The sequence below is a fragment of the Ursus arctos genome, chromosome X (genome assembly GCF_023065955.2).
Source record: "Ursus arctos isolate Adak ecotype North America chromosome X, UrsArc2.0, whole genome shotgun sequence".
In the NCBI taxonomy this organism is placed as follows: Eukaryota; Metazoa; Chordata; class Mammalia; order Carnivora; family Ursidae; genus Ursus; species Ursus arctos.
In genome coordinates this window covers 39,735,599-39,756,892 of record NC_079873.1, presented here as the reverse complement: position 1 = coordinate 39,756,892, position 21,294 = coordinate 39,735,599, and the positions used below count along the sequence as shown (strand labels likewise).

The following is a 21,294-nucleotide window of genomic DNA, read 5'->3' as shown; positions in this document are numbered from 1 at the left end:
TCAAAGACACCATACTTACGACTAGTGGGAATTCAACAGACAGTCATGGGAGCTAATACAGTGCCAGCAGGTGTAGCTAGGGGGGACTACCGGGCATCAAAGACACTATGCAAGTGGCTAATACAGGATCATCTGAACCATGAAGGGCTCTAATGTAGGGTAGGCTCTCATGAGTCCCAGACATTATGATGAGGTTCCTGAGGCCAATACACAGTACTAGGGAATGATGAGGGACAAGCATCCACAGGAATGGGGGTAGTAAATGAATGGATGCTGAGATAGACAAAATCACTTTAGTGGTGCTTAATGGCTAATCAGCAGAGTGACTAAGGGCTAAGGGCTGATTTTCTTATGATCAAAAACACTGTATTTGTGACCAGTATTGGTTGAGAGTGATGACACTAACACAGGGTCAGCAGCAGATGCCATGACTGAGAAGCATGAAGCAAAGATTAAACTGATGAACAGTCACAGCGTTGAGGCTAGTATGATGTTAGCATACACAGTGAGGACCTCTACGGTCAGCATTCACTCTGCTGGGGCATCACTGCATTCTGACGCTGTATCAGGGGCTTATGAGGGATCCGCTGGCACAGTGATGAGGGCTCATGCGGTCACAAACACCATCATTGGAACTTAGGAGGGTCAAAGACACTGCACTTATGGCTAAAGGGTGATCAGCAAGGTGGGGCTGATGTGGAATCAGCAGCTACTGTACCGGAAGCTCATGGAAGTTCGTCTCGGCTTTTGTGGCTAATTGGGGATCAGCAGACAGAGGGAGGGTGGCTAAGCAGGATCTGCAGATACATTGCTGGGGCCTCATGGGTGTCAGAGAAGCTACTGTTGGCTAATGGAGGATCAACAGACACCATGATAGGGGCTAAAGTGGGGTCGGCAGACGTGACTGAGGCTTCCACTGGTCAAAGACACAATGTTAGTGGTTGAAGGGAGGAGATTTAGCAGACACAATGATTTGACTACCGTAAAGAGAAAAACATGGTGATGCATCCTCAAGGAGTTCATACTCTGCTAGTGGCTAATAAATCAAAAGACACTTTGGGGCGCCCGGGTGGCACAGTTGGTTAAGCTTCTGACTCGGTTTTGGCTCGGGTACTGATCTCAGAGTCATGAGACTGAGCCCCGTGTTGGGCTCCACACTCAGCACAGAGTCCGCTTAGGATTCTCTCTCCCTGGGGTGCCTGGGTGGCTCAGTCGTTGAGCCTCTGCCTTCAGCTCAGCTCATGATCCCAGGGTCCTGGGATTGATCCCCACATCTGGCTCCCTGCTCAGCGGAAAGCCTGCTTCTTTCTCTCCCACTCCCCCTGCTTGTGTTCCCTCTCTCGCTCGCTCTCTCTGTGTCAAATAAATAGATAAAATCTTTTAAAAAAATTCTCTCTCCCTCTCCCTCTGCCCCTCCCCACTGTGCTTACAGTCTCTCTCCCTCTCTCTCTCTAGTAAATAAATAAGTCTTTAAAAATCAATCAGTCAAGGGGCGCCTGGGTGGCTCAATTGTTAAGCGTCTGCCTTCGGCTCAGGGCGTGATCCCAGGGTCCTGGGATTGAGCCCCACATCAGGCTCCTCCGCTGGGAACCTGCCTCCTCCTCTCCCACTCCCCCTGCTTGTGTTCTCTCTCTCACTGGCTGTCTCTCTCTGTCAAATAAATAAATAAAATCTTTTAAAAAAATCAATCAGTCAAAAGACATTGGTGTATGGTCAGCAGATACACTGACAGGCTGTAGTGTCAGAAGACACAGTGATGGGGCGATTTTAAGCAGACACCACTGGGTCTCAAGGTTAAAAATCATGAAGCTTGGTAAATGGGATCAGAAGACAGAGTAACAAGGTCATCTGAGTTCTGCAGATATTGTATTGGGGGCTCAGAAGGATCAGACTCACCACACTGGTGCATAACTGGGGAACAGCAGATTGATACTGGTGCAATTGTGCTGTGCTGTGGGTTCATGGGGGGTCGGACACTGACTATTGGTGGCTAATAAACATCACCATACTGATAGCATCCAATGTCGGATGAGCAGACACTGTGATTAGAACCCATCGGGCTGGAGACATTGTATGGAACCAATGGGGGAGCAATAGACACTGACGATATGGGTCAACAGACACTACAGTAGGTCTAAAGGAAGGTGACAAGACACATTACTGTGAGTTAATGGGAGGTCAGCAGTCACCATGCCGAATCTTTAAGGAAGGCAAAAAAAAAAATAAAATAAAATAAACCATGATACTGAGTTAATGGAAGACCATCAGTCACAAAGCTGGAGGCTAAAGGGGTGAAAAGATACTCTGCTGTGAGCAAACGGGTCAGCAAAAATTGTAATGGCAGCTAAAAGGGGTGGTGAGACATGATGCTACGAGCTAAGGGGGAGTCAGCAGACTTCGCTGGAGCAAAAAGTTGTAGTAAGACAAGATATTGTGAGCTGATGGCAGGTCATCTTACAGACACTGTGCTCTAGGCTAATAGAAGTGAAAAGAAGTGCTGTAACTTGATGGGTATTAGTAGACACCATGCTGACATACCCTGGGGGTAAAAATTACTTTGGTGGTGGCTAATGGAGGATCAAGAGGGATTGTGCTTAAGCTATTAGGAGTCAAAGACCCACAGCAGTGTTGGCAGCAAGGGATCACTACGTAAGTAATGGCGGCTGAGGAGGAGCGCAACCCATCACAGGGCCTCAGTGAAGGTCATTTTCATGCAGCAAGGCCATTTCTAAAGCCTTGGGAGGACTAAGTCTCCCATTGCCAGTGTCTTTTATCTGATCTAGTGGTCAAGATTCCTGGTTTTCCTGCAAGACCACATTTGGCTCCTGGTGTGGGAACAGGTAACTTTTTTATTGTTGTTTTTAAATTTTAATTGAGATATAATTTATATCAATGAATTCACAAATCAAATTTACTCATTGATAACTTAATACACATTTCAATGTCAAGATACAGAATAGTTCTATCACCCCAGAAAGTTCCCTCCTACCCCTTAGGAGTTAATCCCCATCCCAGAGGCAACCACTGATCTGCTTTCTGTCACTATAGATTACTTTTATTCATGTTTGACATTTTCCATAATAATAATAATAATAATTTTAAAACATAAAATTGAAACTTTTTAAATGGATGAGCAGAAGATTAAAAGAATCAATAAGATAACATCTTGATAGGGGCACCTGGGTGGCGCAGTCGTTAAGGGTCTGCCTTCACACTCAGGGCGTGCTCCCAGTGTTCTGGGATCGAGCCCCACATCGGGCTCCTCTGCTGGGAGCCTGCTTCTTCCTCTCCCACTCCCCCTGCTTGTGTTCCCTCTCTCGCTGGCTGTCTCTGTCAAATAAATAAATAAAATCTTAAAAAAAAAAAGATAACATCTTGATAAATGTAACTAATACTAGGGGCGCCTGGGTGGCACAGCGGTTAAGCGTCTGCCTTCGGCTCAGGGCGTGATCCCGGCGTTCTGGGATCGAGCCCCACATTGGGCTCTTCCGCTGGGAGCCTGCTTCTTCCTCTCCCACTCCCCCTGCTTGTGTTCCCTCTCTCGCTGGCTGTCTCTATCAAATAAATAAATAAAATCTTTACCAAAAAATTAAAAAATAAAAAAAAAAGATAAGCTTTAAAAAAAAAAAAAGAAAACATTCTCAAAGTTGAGAGGTTTGTCACTAACAGACCTCCACGCAAAGAAGAAAACGATCTTGGATGGAATCCAGAAAGGAATGAAGAGCAACCAAGGTGGTAAACATGTGGGTAAAATGAAATGAACATATAAAACAAAAATGTTTTGGGGGATATATGAGTGTGTATCTGTGTATGTGTATGTATGTGTATATATATCCATATATATATTACATATAAGTATTTATATAAACCCCATAATACATCATTATATTTTGACATATATATGTACATACAGGTATATGAGCAAAGTTCCTATTAAAAATTAGCTTTAAAAGACAATTTCTTGGAGAAAACCATAAAATACTATTGAAGGTCAAAAAGGTGACTTAAAAAATAAAATGACAAACCATATTCATGGATAGAATGGCTTAAAGCCATTTTACACCTTTCAGACTGGCAACAGTTTGAAAGACTGATGAGAAGTCCTGGTGAACATAGGGGAAAATGTAAACTTCATCTCAAACTGCTCATGAGAGTCAAATTAGTACAACCTAGAGGGGAAAAATCCAATTATTTAACAAAGTTGAAAGACTTCCATATCAATCAGAAGAACCCAGCTAGGGGACAGAAACAATACCAGTTATTTTAATGAAAAGAACTTACTACAAAGAATTTTTAACGAGTCACAAAGTTATTAACCATGTAACTGAAAAGACAGAAAGAGAACATTAACTTTATCATGGAGGTAGCAGCTGCAGGAAGCAGCTGAGCTAAGGTAACAAGGGAAGGAACTGGAATTATTAAACATTGAAAAGTTGGAGGAGTAGTGTCATATGGGTGGGACTCATACCTCTAAGGTGGTGGCACCAGCCAGCTGCTGCTACCATCTCTGAGGGGGTGAGGCACTGTAGGCTGTTCTGTGAGTGCTAGAAATCTACAACCTGGATTAAACTACTAACCACTAGGAGGAACTGCTGCGGCCCAAGGGAAGAAGCAACACTGGGCTGACGCTCAGATGAACAAGGAGCTAATAGGAAGGGAAGAAAAGAAGCAGGTCCCTTCTTCCTTCCTCATCCTCGAAGTTTGTATTTAGTATCTCTTATCGGCAAGGCCCAACAGGAAGCAGATGGCAAGCCAGAAACACGTTTTGTAGAGTCACGGCCCATGCATCACAAAGCACAGTGTAGGAGGGGGGTGTTGGAGCTAGGGCACAAGAGCTTAATAACTTAAACAATGCCTACACTCTACATGACCCATCAGTTCCACTCTTAGCTTTAGATACTAAACACGGAAACAATACAAATGTCTTGCACTAGGGGAATGGAGAGAGAAGTGAATGAGCCAGACCTATATTTATCAACACGGATAGACCTTGGAAAGGTAACATATCATGAAAAAAGCAAGCTGCAGAACTTTCGACACCATGTGATACCATTTATGTAAAGTTTGAAAAGCAATAGAGTATTATATATTGTACAATTCACACTATACACACAAAAACTCTCGGGATAGATGAAAAATTCTAAATGTTGAAAGGAAAACCTTAACTTTAGAGGGAAGGCTAGGAGAATATTATCACCTTGAAATGGATAATCTCAGCAGGAGAGTTAACAAAATTAAGTAACCAGGCACAGTCTGTGAGAAGATATATATAACAGACATGACTGAAAAAGATTTTTATATTCTCATATATTAAAAAATGAAAACAACATCATTTAAACCAAGAAGAAAAGATGAGCAGCCCATTATAAACAATGAGCAAAGGATACAGAACGGTCAGTGCACAGAAGAAAAAACCCAAATGGCCAATCAACAGGTGAGGAGCTATTCCACCTCACCATTAATTAGGGAAAGCCAAATGAAATGAAAACAGCAATGTGCTACCCCCTAATGGGAATCAGAATGTATTTTCACACCAGCGTAGGAGCCAAATTGTTATAGGTGTTCTCTGTGTGCATGGTGACCAGAAGACCCAAGGGCTTGATCAAATGGTGATGGGAGTCTTCACAAAGGAGCTTTCTCTGTAGTACAAGACAAGGGCCGGCCTATGTGAGTTCTCTGATGTTCTGTGAGGTGTGCTTTCCGGCAAAAGGCCTTCCCACATTCTTGACATTCGAAGGGTCTCTCTCCTGTGTGAATTCGCTGATGTTCAATGAGGCGTACTTTCACATAGAAGGCATTTCCACATTCACTACATTCATAGGGTTTCTCTCCGGTGTGAGTTCTCTGGTGCTGACAAAGGGATTTCTTCATACTGAAGATTTTTCCACATTCGCTACATTCATAGGGTTTCTCTCCTGAATGCATTCTCTGGTGTTCAATGAGGCGTGCTTTCACGTAGAAAGCATTGCCGCATTTATTACATTCGTAAGGTTTCTCTCCTGTGTGAATTCGCTGATGTACCCCAAGAGATGAGTGCACCCTGAAAGACTTCCCACATTCATTGCACTGATAGGGTTTTTCACCTGTGTGAGTTCTCTGATGATTACTGAGAGTCATTTTCATTCTGAAGAATTTCCCACATTCACCACATTTATAGGGTTTCTCACCTGTGTGAATTCTTTGATGTTGATTTAGGGATTTCTTTGCACGGAAGTTTTTCCCACAGTCACCACATTCATATGGTTTCTCCCCTGTGTGAGTTCTCTGGTGTTGGGTAAGGGATATCTTAACTCGAAATGTTTTTCCACACTCACTACATTCATAGGGCTTCTCTCCCGTGTGAGTTCTCTGATGAATCATGAGGGTCGCCTTCTCAGAAAAGGTTTTCCCACATTCAGTACATTCGTAGGGTCTCTCTCCCGTGTGTGTTCTCTGATGTAGAATGAGTTGTGACTTCCTGCCAAAAGATTTCCTACATTCATTACATTCAAAGGGTTTCTCCCCTGTGTGAGTTTTCTGATGAGCGATGAGGTATGATCTTGCACTAAAGGTCTTTGCACATTCACCGCATTTATAAGGTCTCTCCCCTGTGTGTATTCTCAGATGTTCAATAAGGTTTGATTTCCTGCAGTAAGTTTTCCCACATTCATGACACCCAAAGTTTTTCACTCCTGTGTGTGTTCTTTTATGTCCCACAAAGCCTGTTTTCTTGTAGAAGACTTTCCCATATCCATTATATTCAACAGTCTGATCCAAAGTTTGAATCTTCTGACGCCGAAGGTCATTATCATGCCTGAGGGCATTACCCCCAACAGAACTGTTGCCACACAGCAGTGAGAGAGATCCTTTAAAAACAAATCAGATGACTCTTTCACTTAAAACTCAACAATGGCTTCCCTTGTTACAGTATTAAAGTGCTTAACAAAGCCTATAAAACACAGCCTATAAAAAAGTGCTGAACATAGCCTAAGACTACATAATTTGGCCCCTAGCTAAATCTCTGATAGTGCCTCTTACCACTCTCACCACCCACCATCAAGCTACACAGGCCTCTTTGCTATTTTTAGGATGTATTAGTCAGACCAGGCCTGACACGTCCTATTCACTCCACCCAGAATATTCAAAATCTGCATGGTTCTGTCTCTCTCACATCATTGATGTTGGTGCACTCATGTTAACCTCACCAAAAAGTCTTCCCTGAGCACGTTCTCCACAAGCATGCAACCATCATTATCTATCTTTCTTATCTTGCACTGATTCTCTTTTTACCACCAAACGTTATTTATTTGTTTCTGGTCTCGTTCCCTCATCAGACTGCAAGCTCCAGGAGAACAGAGATATTAGTTTATTCACTGCTGGACCCTTACACCTCGAACATGACCAGATTAGAGTCGATACTCATTTAAGATTTGGCGGAACACAGAATGAATGAGCGAATGCCTGACAACAGAAGGCATCCAAGGCAATGGAAGGAAGGAAGGCAATTTAGAATACTAAAGAGAGACAGACCAGCTAAGAATGTCTTAGAGGAGGCAGGCAGGGATAGATAAGCGTGGTAGGTAACTACAGAAATCAAAATAAAATAGGACAGAGCACTTAAGTGGGAGCATAATACTGGTGTGTCTGACTCAGGCCTCTGAAGCATGGTAGACCTTCTGTCCTCCAGGCATTTTCAAAGAGCAAGGGCCTCTAAAAAAGAGATTACTGAAGAACACTGCCCAAAGTATTCTGACCTGAATTTCTGGGCTCTTATTGCCCCTGTTTCCCTATGTCTGGTTATTGCACACTCACCTGGGTAACCGCGGCCTGAGGATTCCTCCTCTAATATCCACAGCTCTTCTCCTCTCTCCAACTTGAAGATCATCTCTGGTTTGGCCACGCAGAGGCCTGTTAATGGGAAATGGCACAGGACATGGGCCAAGTTGTCTGAGCTTAGGGCCTCTGATGGAGGATGAAGGTGCATCTTCATGAGCTGCACAAGGAAGGGGGCCCATTTAAACCTTTCACTGGGGGGAGTGACAATACACACACTCTTCCTGGTGCCCCAAAGTGATCGATCGCCTGTGGCCCTTGAACCTAGAACTCAAGTATCGTGAAAGTCTACGAAGGCTGCACACATTACAGCAACCAAGAACGGAAGCACATGCTACCGGGCGTTACACGGACAGCAATCCTCACCCACAGACGCCAGGTTGCTGTAGTTCTCCAACATCACGTCCTTGTGCATGGTCCTCTGAGCAGGGTCCAGTCTGTGCCATTCCTGTCGGGTAAAATCCACAGCCACGTCCTCAAATGACACAGATCCCTGTAACAACAATCTGCAATGATCAGAATGGGACACACGGAGAGGATGTGCGGGAACTAATTCTCTCCAGAGAGCACTACTGAGAGTTAACTAGGAGCTACACTGGACACCTGACCCTGTGTCTTGCTTGATATTATACTCTGTTGGGGGGAAACCCCAAAACAGCCCTGCTATGGTGTTAATTTATCAATTCACGAAGAAAAGACTACTGACTACCGAGTTAACACTATGTACCTGGACGTGTCTCCGTTTTTGGTTAAACAAAAAGGAATAAGAGGCCCTTGGGTGGCTCAGTCTGTTGGGCGTCTGCTTTCAGTTTGGGTCATGATCCCAGGGTCCTGGGATCAAGCCCCATCCTAGTGGGGAGCCTGCTTCTCCCTCTCCCTCTGCCCCTTCCCATGCAAATGTGCACTCTCTCTCTCTCTCTCAGATAAATAAAATCTCAAAAAAAAAAAAAAAAAAGGAATAAGATGGAGTGCCTGTTCTCAAAGAGCTCATACCCCATTAAAGAGACTTGTATATAAACACATTCTTGCAATGAGCTATTACGGGAGCTGTGCCAGACATGTGTACAAGGGGCAATAGGCTTTCACAAGGGATGGAACGGGATTCCACTTTGTGTTATCAGATTCAACTTCACTTGGGGAGATAGAGCTTTGAATCCTTAAACAAGAATATAATTTCTCTCAAAAAATATGGGGCATGGGGCGCCTGGGTGGCACAGCGGTTAAGTGTCTGCCTTCGGCTCAGGGCGTGATCCCGGCGTTATGGGATCGAGCCCCACATTGGGTTCCTCCGCTGGGAGCCTGCTTCTTCCTCTCCCACTCCCCCTGCTTGTGTTCCCTCTCTCGCTGGCTGTCTCTATCTCTGTCAAATAAAAAATATATATATATGGGGCAATAGCATAAGAAAAGGCAGGAAAACATAAAATAACACATGGTGACTTACGGAACCACAGACAGAACACTATGATAGAAAAACAGCACTTCAGGCTACTGATGAAATAAAGGTCTGTAGAGACATTCACGGGCCAGAGAGTGGAGGGATTTTCGACTCTTTTTTGCTACAGATCATCGGTCTCTAAGACACTTGACTCCTTACACCATCAGAATATTTTCTGACCGTCCCACAGTATATTTACATTTATGAATTATACAGAAGTACTGTCAAGTTGGGGGAAAGCACAGAATATTAAGTCCCTGGAAAATGGCGTGAGCAGATGGGTTGAGGCTGGAGCCATATATTGAGATTAGCAAAACAAGAGAGATACCGGGTTGGCAGAAGGGGAAATTAAAATAGATCTTGGACCTCAGCTGGAGTGTTTATGACACATACTGATAGCCAGCCTGCCGGCAGGTGGATATATGATTCTGAAGCCCAGAAGGGAAGGCTAGGAGAGGCCAAGGATTGGGAGGCAATGGCATTTCAGTACTAGCTGAAGCCACCAGAATAAACTGGATGGCTGAGAAAAAACAAAGAGCTTGAGAGAAGTACCAAGTAGGTACCCAGTGGGTACCAAGTAGGTAGTCAGCAGGGACACCAAAAGTACATGAGCTTGAAGGAGGAGGGTACTGTGGGAAAGAGAAAATGGGAGAACTCCTGTTTTGTTTTGTTTCTGTTTTTATGCACTCCTGCTGCAAAGAAAGCCCCAGAGCCCAAGCTGCAACCTTGTAGCGGCAGACACCTCACACTCTAAGCAAGAGAAATCCTTTCCTTTGTTGTTGTTGTTGTTTTATGTTTTGTTGTTAAGTTTATTTATTTTTTTATGTCATGTTAGTCACCATACAGCCCATCATGTAGAAATCCTTTTCTCTGGCCAGGAGAATAGTGGTCTGAAGAGCGTGGAAAGGATCCCCACTGCCTCTTGTCTAACCTCCCACCACTTGGCCCCGAGGGCAGACACAGTTCTAGAAAGTGAGTGCCGAAGTGGAGAGACTAAAGCCCTAACTGTCCAGCCAAAAGACCATGGAGGGGATCGTGGGGGAGCAGGATTGTGGGGGACACTGCCCTAATAAAATAGCCTCAGAATACATGAAACCAAACCGAAAGAACTGAAAGGAGAAATGGGCAAATCCACGCTTATGGCTGCTGACTTCCAACACTTCTCTTCCTAATAAAAGTAGCTAGGAGACAGAAAATCCACCGGGATACAGAAAATCTGAACCCCACCAACCAACCAATTGACTGTGCAGAGCATTCCGCTCAAAAATATAGACATTAAGGGGCGCCTGGGTGGCACAGCGGTTAAGCGTCTGCCTTCGGCTCAGGGCGTGATCCCGGCGTTCTGGGATCGAGCCCCACATCAGGCTCCTCCGCTATGAGCCTGCTTCTTCCTCTCCCACTCCCCCTGCTTGTGTTCCCTCTCTTGCTGGCTGTCTCTATCTCTGTCGAATAAATAAATAAAAATCTTAAAAAAATATATAGACATTAAGTTTCTTCAAGTACACATGGAATATTCACCGAGCCGGAACATAGCCGGCATCATAAAACAAACCTCAACGCAATCGAAGGCCCGTTGGGTGCCAAGGAAAATTGACCTGGAACAGCCAACTCTGAGATACATCTCAGTAAAACAACGAGAATTTAAAGACAAAGAAAACTTTCATCCGGACCTCCACGCAAAAAAGATGCAATAACTTCCAATACAAGAGAATTAAACTGGCGTCAATGTCTCAAAAACAAAACAATAGTAATACGGTCTTTTCAAGAGAGTTAGGGGGAGAAAGTAGAAACCAAGGAAATTCTATGCTTTATACGTGATACTCTTCAAGTATCAGGGCTATTAGGAGGACAGCTGAGCGTGCCAAGACACTTGTGCCCTTCCTAAGGAATTCAATAGAGCTGCACCGTCCAATGTGGTAGCCACTAGACACATGTAGCTATTTAAATTCAAGTTTTAATTAACGAAAATGGAATAACATAGAAAATGGAGTTTGTCCGTCACAGCAGGCGTATTTCCAGTGTTCAAGAGCCACATGTGTGAGCTTCGGCCAACCAAACCCAGTGAATGAGCATTTCACATACTTACTGTAAAGCGAACACTAACGCAAGGCTGGGGGCATGGGTTGAAGGCTAATGCATAAACATTAAGTTCTTCTGACAAAGTAGAAAAACAACTAAAACTGGAAGGAGAATAGAAAGAAAAAGAGAAAACATGAATAAGATCATTGACTGCTATCTAGGTAAAGGTGAGAGACGAATTAGATGTTATAAAAGATTAATAAAGAAAAAAAGGGGCGCCTGGCTGGCTCGGTCAGTGGAGCGTGTGACTCTTGATCTCGGGGTTGTAAGTTTGAGCCTCACATTGGGTGTAGAGATTACTCAAAAATAAAATCTTAAAAAAAAAAAAAAAGGTGGGGCGCCTGGGTGGCTCGGTCGTTAAGCGTCTGCCTTCGGCTCAGGGCGTGATCCCGGCGTTGTGGGATCGAGCCCCACATCAGGCTCCTCCGCTATGAGCCTGCTTCTTCCTCTCCCACTCCCCTTGCCTGTGTTCCCTCTCTCGCTGGCTGTCTCTCTCTCTGTCAAATAAATAAATAAAATCTTTTTTAAAAAATAAATAAATAAAATAAAATAAATAAAAAAATTTTAAAAAGGTAAATTGATACAGCTGTTATGGAAAACAGTATGGAGGTTGTTAAAAAAATTAAAAATACGGGCGTCTGGGTGACTCAGCTGGTTAAGCGTCTGTCTTCGGCTCAGGTCATGATCCCAGGGTCCTGGGATCAGGCTCTACATCAGGCTCCCTGCTCAGTAGGGAGCCTGCTTCTCCCTCTCCCTCTCTCAAATAAATATATAAAATCTTCTAAAAAAACAAAGAAAAAAAATTAAAAATAGAACTATATGATCCAGCAGTCCCACTTCTGGGTATGTATCTGAAGGAAATGAAATCACTATCCCAAAGAGATATCTGTACTCCCATGTTCATTGCGGCATTACTCACAACAACCAAGATATGGAAAACAACCTAAGTATCCATAGATGGATGAATGGCTAAAGCTGTGGTATATATACAACCGAATTATTCAGTCACGAGAAAGAAGGAAATCCTACCATTTGCAACAACTTGGATGAAACTGGAGGACATAATGCTAAGTGAAATGAATCACAAAGGGGCACCTGGGGGGCTCAGTTGATGAAGCGTCTGCCTTTGGCTCAGGTCATGATCTCAGGGTCCTGGGATCGAGCCCCACATTGGGTTCTCTGCTCAGCAGAGAGTCTGTTTCTCCCTCTCCCTCTGTGCTTGCCCTTGTTCACTCTTTCTCTCTCTCAAATATATAAATAAATAAATCTTTAAAAAAAGAAATGAGGGACGCCTGGGTGGCTCAGTCAGTTAAGCATCTGCCTTTGGCTCAGGTCATGATCTCAGGGTCCTGGGATCGAGTCCCACATCGGGCTCCTTCCTCAGCAGGGATCCTGCTTCTCCCTCTGCCTTCCACTCCCCCTGCTTATGCTCTCTCTCTCTCTGACAAATAAACAAAATCCTTAAAAAAAAAAAGGAGGGGCACCTGGATGGCACAGCGGTTAAGCGTCTGCCTTCGGCTCAGGGCGTGATCCCGGCGTGATGGGATCGAGCCCCACATCAGGCTCCTCCGCTATGAGCCTGCTTCTTCCTCTCCCACTCCCCCTGCTTGTGTTCCCTCTCTCACTGGCTGTCTCTCTCTCTGTCAAATAAATAAATAAAATCTTTAAAAAAAAAAGGAAATGAAACAGAGAAAGACAAATACTGTATGATCTCAAGTATACGTGAAGTGTTCTTAAAAAAAAAGGTCAAACTCATAGAAGCAGAGTAGAATGTTACCAGGGGTATGAGGGAAATGAGGAGATGCTGGTCAAACAACACAAAGTCAGTTATGTAGATGAATAAAGTCTGGAGATCTACGGGGCACCTGGCGGGCTCAGTCAGTGGAGCATGCAACTCTTGATCTCAGGGTTGTGAGTTCAAGCCCCACTTTGGGTATGGAGATTACTTAAAAATAAAATCTTTAAAACAAAAGTCTAGAGATCTAATGTATAGGCATGAAGACTAAACTCAATACTACTATATTAAGCAATGGAAAATGCTAAGAAAGTAAATTACAGGTGTACTCACCACACACAAAAAATGGTAACTATGGGGGCGCCTGGCTGGCTCAGTTGGAGGAGTGTGCTACTCTTGACCTCAGGGTCGTGAGTTCAAGCCCCATGTGGGGTGTAGAGATCACTTAAATAAATACAACTTTTTAAAAAATGGTAACTATGTAGGAGATAATATGTTAATTAGCTTAACTGCAGTAATCATTTTAATATGTATATCAATTCATGTTGTATACCTTAAATATATACAACTTTTATGAGTAAATAAGTAAACAGAAAGCAAGAAGGGTTGACTACAGGTACTATAAGAAGTATTAACACAGAGGGGTGTCTGGGTAGTGCAGCTGGCTAAGCTCTGGCTCTTGATTTTGACTCGGGTCATGATCTCAGGATCGTGAGATCCAGCCCTGCAACAGGCCTCACAGCGAGCCTGGAGCCCGCTTAAGATTCTCACTCTCCCATGGGATGCCTGGGTCCGCATTCGACTCTTGGTTTTGGATCAGGTCACGATCTCAGGGTCATGAGACTGAGCTCTGCCTTGAGCTCAGCATGCGGAGTCTGCTTGAGATTCTTTCCCCTTCCCTCTCTCTCCTCCTCTGCTCCTCCCCCCACTTGCACACACTCTCTCTCTCAAATAAATAAATTTTTTTAAAAAAGATTCTCTCTCTCCTTCTCCCTCTCCCTTGGCCCCTCTGCACCCCCCCCACCTTACTCGCACTTGCTCTCTCTCTCTAAAAGAAAAAAAGAAGTATTAACACAAAGGAAATTACCAGCATAAAAATACAACCTTCTTAATTACCAAAAAAAATTTAGAGGACACACTCAATAAAGAGAAAAACACAGTGAGGGGCGCCTGGGTGGCACAGCGGTTAAGCGTCTGCCTTCAGCTCAGGGCGTGATCCCGGCGTTGTGGCATCGAGCCCCGCATCAGGCTCCTCCGCTGGGAGCCTGCTTCTTCCTCTCCCACTCCCCCTGCTTGTGTTCCCTCTCTCGCTGGCTGTCTCTATCTCTGTCGAATAAATAAATAAAATCTTTAAAAAAAAAGAAAAAATAAAAACACAGTGAATATAACATATATACACGGTACTTACATCGGAAGAGCAGATGAAAGAATTGAGACCAAACATATTTGAATTGTGTATATCATCAAACAGTAACACAAAGAACTGTAACGGGCTAACCTCGCCTATGCACCAGCGCAAGTTTTCACACTGCCTCATAAAGCCGAGCCCAACAATGCCGTGCAAAAGAGACATGTTGAAAACACAGTCATTCAAAAAGGCTAAAAATTAAAGAGACGGACAAAGATTTACCAAATGAAAACAATATAAAAGCAGGGACAGAAATCCTGATACCAAAGTAGAATTTCATGAGCCAAAGGAGGACACTTTGTAACGTTCAAAGCCCCGTCCAAAATGAAGATTTAACAACAACGATACGTGAAAGTGCCTAAGCACAAAGTTACACAGCAAAAGCCTATATAAACCAAAAACCATAGGAATGCGAGAAACAGAAGCATTCTCTGATGGGAGACTTGCAATATACCACTCACAAAACGAGACAGATTAAGTGGACAAACAAACAAGCAAGGATACAAAGGACCCAAGCAGCATAATCAATAAGGTGAAACTTTTGGACCTATACCTATGGAACATTACACCCAGATCAGACGAAATACACTCTTTCTCGAGCACACCTGGAACCGTCACAAAAACTGACCATACGGTAGGGCACGAAGAAGATAATTTCAGTGGGTTCCTCAAAATAGAAATATTACGAACACCAATTACAATCAGTAAAGAAATTTAAGAGTTAGAAACTGACGAGCTGATTCTGAAATTTTGTATTAAAAAAAAAAAAAAAGGACCTAGAGAGCCAAAGCAATTTTGAAAAAGAAGAAGAAAGTTAAAGGGCTTACATTACCTCATTTTAAGACTTACGAAGCTACAGTGCTGAAGACAGTATGGTAGTTTTGTAAAGATATACGTGAGACAGAATAAGGTTTAGAAATAGGCCCACCCATAAATGGTCAATTGATGTCTGACTAAGATATCAAGGATATTCAGTGGAGAAAGAATAGGCTTCTCAACAAACAGCTCCAGAACAACTGGATAGTCATAGCCAAAAAACTCCAGAGTTCCCGAAGGTTCTCCCCAACTGTTAACATTGGTTATCTCCAGAAGGTGAGATTATGAGGAATTTTCAAATTAAAATTTGTATGGTCCTGGTCATTTAGTTAAGGTGGTGTCTATCAGGTTTCTCCATTATAAAGTTAGCAATGTTCCCTATGTAATTAATGAGTAATCTGTGGGACTATAACTTGAGCCTATGTAAATATTTTGTTCCTCATTAAACTTTCATCCAATAAGTTTCACATCCATCAGTGATTCTTGCTTGGCTCAAGTATTACTTCACTGGTTTCAAAATGGTTATTTTTCTAACTCTCATTCTTTCCATATTATTAACTGGCATGAGACGTTAAGGAAGAACGTTACCTTTCCCTTGTTCATTCATTTAGTATCAGCATGCCCTCACGATTTATCCTGGCCTCCAACCAGACTCAACACCAAGCTGGGTGTCGATTACATATAAACTTACCTGAAAAGCTACACAGGGACCATGTGTTCCCATTGTGATGGTGGGTTTTGCGGCAATCACCAAGCGTGGATTATATAAATTGAAGAGCGGGGCAAATACTAAAATGTCGTCTGTTCACCTGACCCACATGTGCCTGGCAGCCCAGGGCTTTGCTGTGGGAGCAATGACCCCTGCTATGGGCTATTCCATGTATAAGGAATTCTGGGCAAAGCCTAAACCTTAGAAGAAGAGACGTCGTCTTGATCTTGTTGGTGATAGTTGCTTTAGCTAGACATCTCGTTTTGACGTTATATGTTCATGTTGCAGATAAATCATTAGAGTGGGTCAGAAAATAACATAGTGATTTGAATGCTGGCTTCCTTTCTTGCAGGCTTCATCTGCCTGGTGACCAAATTACTAGTGACGAGTTCACTAACCAGGTCATTCAGGGGAGTCCAATTAGCACCCAAAGATGTCACTTTTAAATGCACTTGATAGTGTAGAATGTTTACCTTCATAAACTCTTCTGATGAAATTAGTTGTAAAGAGGACAACGTGCCAGTCCTGATGTACTTCCAGTCACTGCAGAATGATGTTATGTAGGAATCCTATTTATTCCAGTTAATTTAACTCTTTTTCTACCTGCTTTGTGGACTGATTGAGTACTTCACTTTCTAGGGCTGGTTAGCTATTGAAGAATCCTTTCAGAACACTGCATGGAATATAACATTCTAAGCCTCCCCACAATTGAAAATAGGCGCACGTGTTTAAACCAAACCTAAAAAGCTGATAAAAGAACTGCTTAGATGGTATCTCAGTGTGGTTTTCATTTGAATTTCCCTGATGGCTAATGATTTGGAACATTTTTTCATGTGTCTGTTAGCCATCTGTATGTCTTCATTGGAAAAGTGTCTGTTCATATCTTCCGCCCATTTTTTGATTTGTTTATTTGTTTCTCGTGTATTGAGTTTGAGAAGTTCTTTGTAGATCTTGGATACCAGTCTTTTACCTGTAGTGTCACCGGTGACGGGTAGTAAGGAGGGCACGTATTGCATGGTGCACTGGGTGTTATACGCAACTAATGAATCGTCGAACTTTACATTGGAAACCGGGGATGTACTGTATGGTGACTAGCATAATATAATTTAAAAAATTTAAAAAAAAAAGAACTGCTTAGAAGTAGTAGTGTTTATTTCAGGATCATATTTGCAAACAGGAGAATAACTTAATTATGGATCCCCGTCTAGCTCTTTTGTAACTGTGGAATTATATTTACGCTGCTGTTATACTGGAAAAATTTTTAAATGTCATCTTGAAATAGAAATGTGTATTTTAAGCACTAATGCAAAGGTAAACGAAAAACACTTTTTAAACGTATGAAGTATGTTTATTTTTCCCATAAGAATCATAAATGTTAACAAATTACCTATAACGGAAATGATTAATGACTTACGAGCAAGCTGGTTTGGTCAGACATTATATACAACCTTTGGTATACTCCAGAATGTGTTATTGCACTTCTGAAATTCGCTCGTCTAACCTAAATTTACAGCCCGTGGTGATAACATGTAACTGTAAAGTAAGTGAACACGTTAAAACAAACGAACGAACAAAACTCTTGCTGCCCAGCGCTGGTACTAAGCACGCGGTACAGCACCTGACCGGGTTCCTCGGCTTCTGCAAAACGCATGCCCCACATCTGTGGATATTGCCAGCTCCGAACTATAAAATTACCCAAAGAAGGTCCTATTTGAATAAGATCCTGAAAAAAAGGAAGCTGTCTCAACTGCAAAAAGCAGTAGCTCTCTCTTTTTTTTTTCATGGTGCAAAAACTTACATTTAGAATTAGCCGGCTGGACTCAGTTTAGATGATGCTGTTTTTGCTGGCAACATCCAAAGCGTCGTAGTCGGGAGCCAGTCACACAGAGGCCTTCCTCTCTCCGTGGGGCCTGATCCGGATGTTGACCTTGGCCACACCAACGTCACAGAGCTTCTTCACAGCCCTGTATGATCTGGTGCTTGTTGGCCTTGACTTCCGCAATGAACGCAAGTGTGCTGTTGTCTTCTTCAGCCACGTGTCCTTCACGGCTGACTTGGTAGTCAGGGGGAACTGGATGACGGCACAGTGGTCAAGCTTGTTACTCCTGGGGGGCGCTCTTTGGAGGACATTTAGGCCATCAGAAGGCAGATGTCGGGCAGATCTTTTTTGTGTGACTGGATGCCTTTCAGCACTACTTTCTCGGCCTTCAAAGCCTTTGCTTTGGCTTCAGCTTCGGGAAGGGCAGGCGCTTCCTTATTCACCTTCGCTGCCATCTTCATGAAAGGGAACCGTAGCTCTCCTGATGCCTTTGGCCGTTATGAGCCACACTCACATATGATTTTGGAACCGTCTGCAACTTGTACTAACGAAGACAGGAGCCAGGAGGCTCATGAGCCAAATGACCGTGGTGACAGGGACAGCGGTTACGCACGGACCCAGCAACATGGACTTCCACTCACCAAGGCGGATCTGGCTCCTACGACAGCGCAGTGCCCGAGGGCGCCCGCAGAGAGACCAACACTGGGGTGATCAGCCAGCCACCTGATTGATTACACTGGACCGCTTCCATCATGGAGAGGGGAGCACATTCTCGGTACTGGAACACTTACTCTGGGTATGGATTCGCCTGTCCTGCACACCATGTGCTGCCAAAACGACCACCTGCAGGCTCACAGGATGCCTATCTGCTGTTACGGCACCCAGCGCCACACTGTTTCTGATGGAGGAATTACTTCACAGCAAGCAAGGCGCAGCACTGGGTCTGTGCTCGTGGAACTCACTTGTCTTACCAGGTTCCCCACCATCCCAAAGCAGCTGGCTTGACAGGATGGTGGACTGGCGTTTTTGAAGACTCAGCCGCAGTGCCAACTAGGGGCTCATACCTTGCAGAGCTGAGGCAACGTCCTCCAGGAGGCTGGACGGCCTCTGAATCAGCATCTAATATACGGTACTGTTTCTCCCATAGACAGGAGCCATGGATCGAGAGCTCAAGGGGGGGAAACGGGAATGGTACCACCCACTATTACCCGTAATGGTCAACTAGCAAAAATGTCCCTTCTCATCCGTGTGACCTTACGCTCTGCTGGTGCAGAGATCTTAGTTACAAGGGGATGAATGCTTCCACCAGGAGACACCACGGTGATTCTATTTCACTGGAACCTAAGACCGCCACCCGGCGGCTTTGGGCTCCTCCAGCCTCTGCGTCAACAACGGGCAAGAAAGGAAGGTACAGTGTCAGCTAGGGTGGTTGATTCGGACTACCAGAGAGAAATTGGGGTGCTGCTACACAATGGGGGTGAGGAAGTATATGCCTGAAATGCAGAAGGCCCCCTTGGGCACCTGGGTGGTGGCGCAGTCGGGTACGTGTCTGACTCGATCTCAGCTCAGGTCTTGATCTCAGGGTTGCGAGTTCGAGACCCGTGTTGGGCTCCAGGCTGGGCTTAGAGCCGACTTTAAAAAAAAAAAAAAGGCCCCTATCGTGCTCTGTGATTAAAGTTAATGGAAAACTATACAACCCAGTTCAGGCAAGACGATTAATAGCTGGGCCCTGCAGGAATGAAGGTTTGGGTCACTGCACTAAGTAAGGAACCATGACCAACCGAGGTGTTGCTGAGGGCAAAGGGACTATGGAATGGGCAGCAGAATGTATTTATAAATACCAGTTATGACCACATGACCAGTTACAGAAATGAGGACTATAATTTTTACGAGTATTTCTTCCTTGTTTTGTTATGAACATGTGTATAAGACAATGATTTTTGCTTTGTGCCCTCTCTTATCCTCTTATCATCCAACATAAAATCTATTAGCAATGGTTAGCTTTACAGCACAGTATTGTAAGTTACAGTATACCAAGGAGAAGAGTAAACATCCCTCAATGACTTTGCATCCTCTTCTGACGAAATAACTAGCCTGTTTTCGGTTGTGCACATGATAGCTGTATTACGTTGGGCAGAAGGTCGACCCTGTTATTCTAGTTGGGGATTGAGTATGATTTAAGGTGATGCGTGTGGGTGCCAAGGTGACAAGGGGTGGACTGTGATGGTCGGTTTTATGTGTCAAGTGGGCTAGCTATCATCCTCAGTTACTCAATCAAATACTAACCCTTGATAATCTGGAGTGGGTTTTATCCAATCAGTTGAAAGAGCAAAACTGAAGTTTCCCTGAGGAAGAAATTCTCCCTGGGGATGGCAATGTCAGCTCCTACCAGTTTCCTGCTGGCCTACCCTATGGATTTTGGACTGGCCTAGCTAACTCACACAATCACTTAATCCAATTCCTTGCAATAAATCTCTTAAAGTACGTACACATATATATCCCCTATTGGCTCTATTTCTCCAGGAGAACTCTGGCTGATACAGAGGACCCAGTTGGGCCTTTAATCCTTATTAGACACGGAGGAGGAGAAGGCAGACACGAAGGGGAGGGTCCTGTAAAGAACGAAGCGGAGATGATAATGATACAACCACAAACCAAGGAATGCCTCGGCCCATAAGAAGGTGGAAGAAGCAAGAAAGCGCCCTCCCTCACAGCCTTCAGAGAGAGCGTGGCTCCGCCAGCACCTTGACTTCAGACTTCTGGCCTCCAGAACTGTGAGGGAAGAAATTTCTGTTGTTTAAGCCACCAAGTTTATGGTCATTAGTTATGGCAGAACAAGGAAACTAACACAAACGTTTCGTACTGGGAAGTCGGGTACTGCGGTAAGAAATACCTAAAAATGTGCGAGTGGCTTTAGCTTGGGCTAATGTGTAGCAGCTAGAAGAATTTTGACAGAAAAATCCCAGACTGCCCTGAAGAGACTGTTGGAAGAAATATGGACGTTAAAGGCACTGCTGGAGGGGCGCCTGGGCGGCTCAGTCGTTAAGCGTCTGCCTTCGGCGCAGGGCGTGATCCCGGGGTCCTGGGATCGAGCCCCACATTGGGCTCCTCCACTGGGAGCCTGCTTCTGCCTCTCCCACTCCCCCTGCTTGTGTTCCCTCTCTCCCTGGCTGTCTCTCTCTCTGTCAAATAAATAAATAAATAAAACCTTAAAAAAAAAAAAGGCACTGCTGGAGAAGGCTCGGAAGGAAGTGAAAAAGATGGCAGAAGAAGTTTCTATCATTTTAGAGAATACATATATCATGAACACAATGTTAACAGACATATGAATATTAAAGGTGCTTCTGGGGGTGCCTGGGTGGCTCAGTTGTTAAGCGTCTGCCTTGGGCTCAGGGCGTGATCCCAGGGTCCTGGGATCGAGCCCCACATCGGGCTCCCTGATCCACTGGGAGCCTGCTTCTTCCTCTCCCACTCTCCCTGC

The 21,294-nt window shown here is 44.2% G+C and overlaps 1 protein-coding gene across 2 annotated transcripts in view; it reads right to left on the bottom strand.

The window, feature by feature from the left end:
- Positions 1 to 5,039: 5,039 nt before the first annotated feature.
- Positions 5,040 to 21,294, bottom strand: part of ZNF157 (zinc finger protein 157) — a 35,468-nt gene continuing 19,213 nt past the window's right edge. The window contains exons 2-4 of one of the 2 annotated variants that reach the window (XM_026513493.4): positions 8,179 to 8,305; positions 7,792 to 7,887; positions 5,040 to 6,845 (exon numbers count right to left, since the gene is read on the bottom strand). In XM_026513493.4, coding sequence (XP_026369278.2) covers positions 5,623 to 6,845; positions 7,792 to 7,887; positions 8,179 to 8,305 — 1,446 coding nt within the window. In that variant the 3' untranslated portion in view covers positions 5,040 to 5,622. Of the gene's footprint in view, positions 6,846 to 7,791; positions 7,973 to 8,178; positions 8,306 to 21,294 lie in introns of those variants that run through there. The other variant, XM_048213495.2, reaches the window with a different exon arrangement.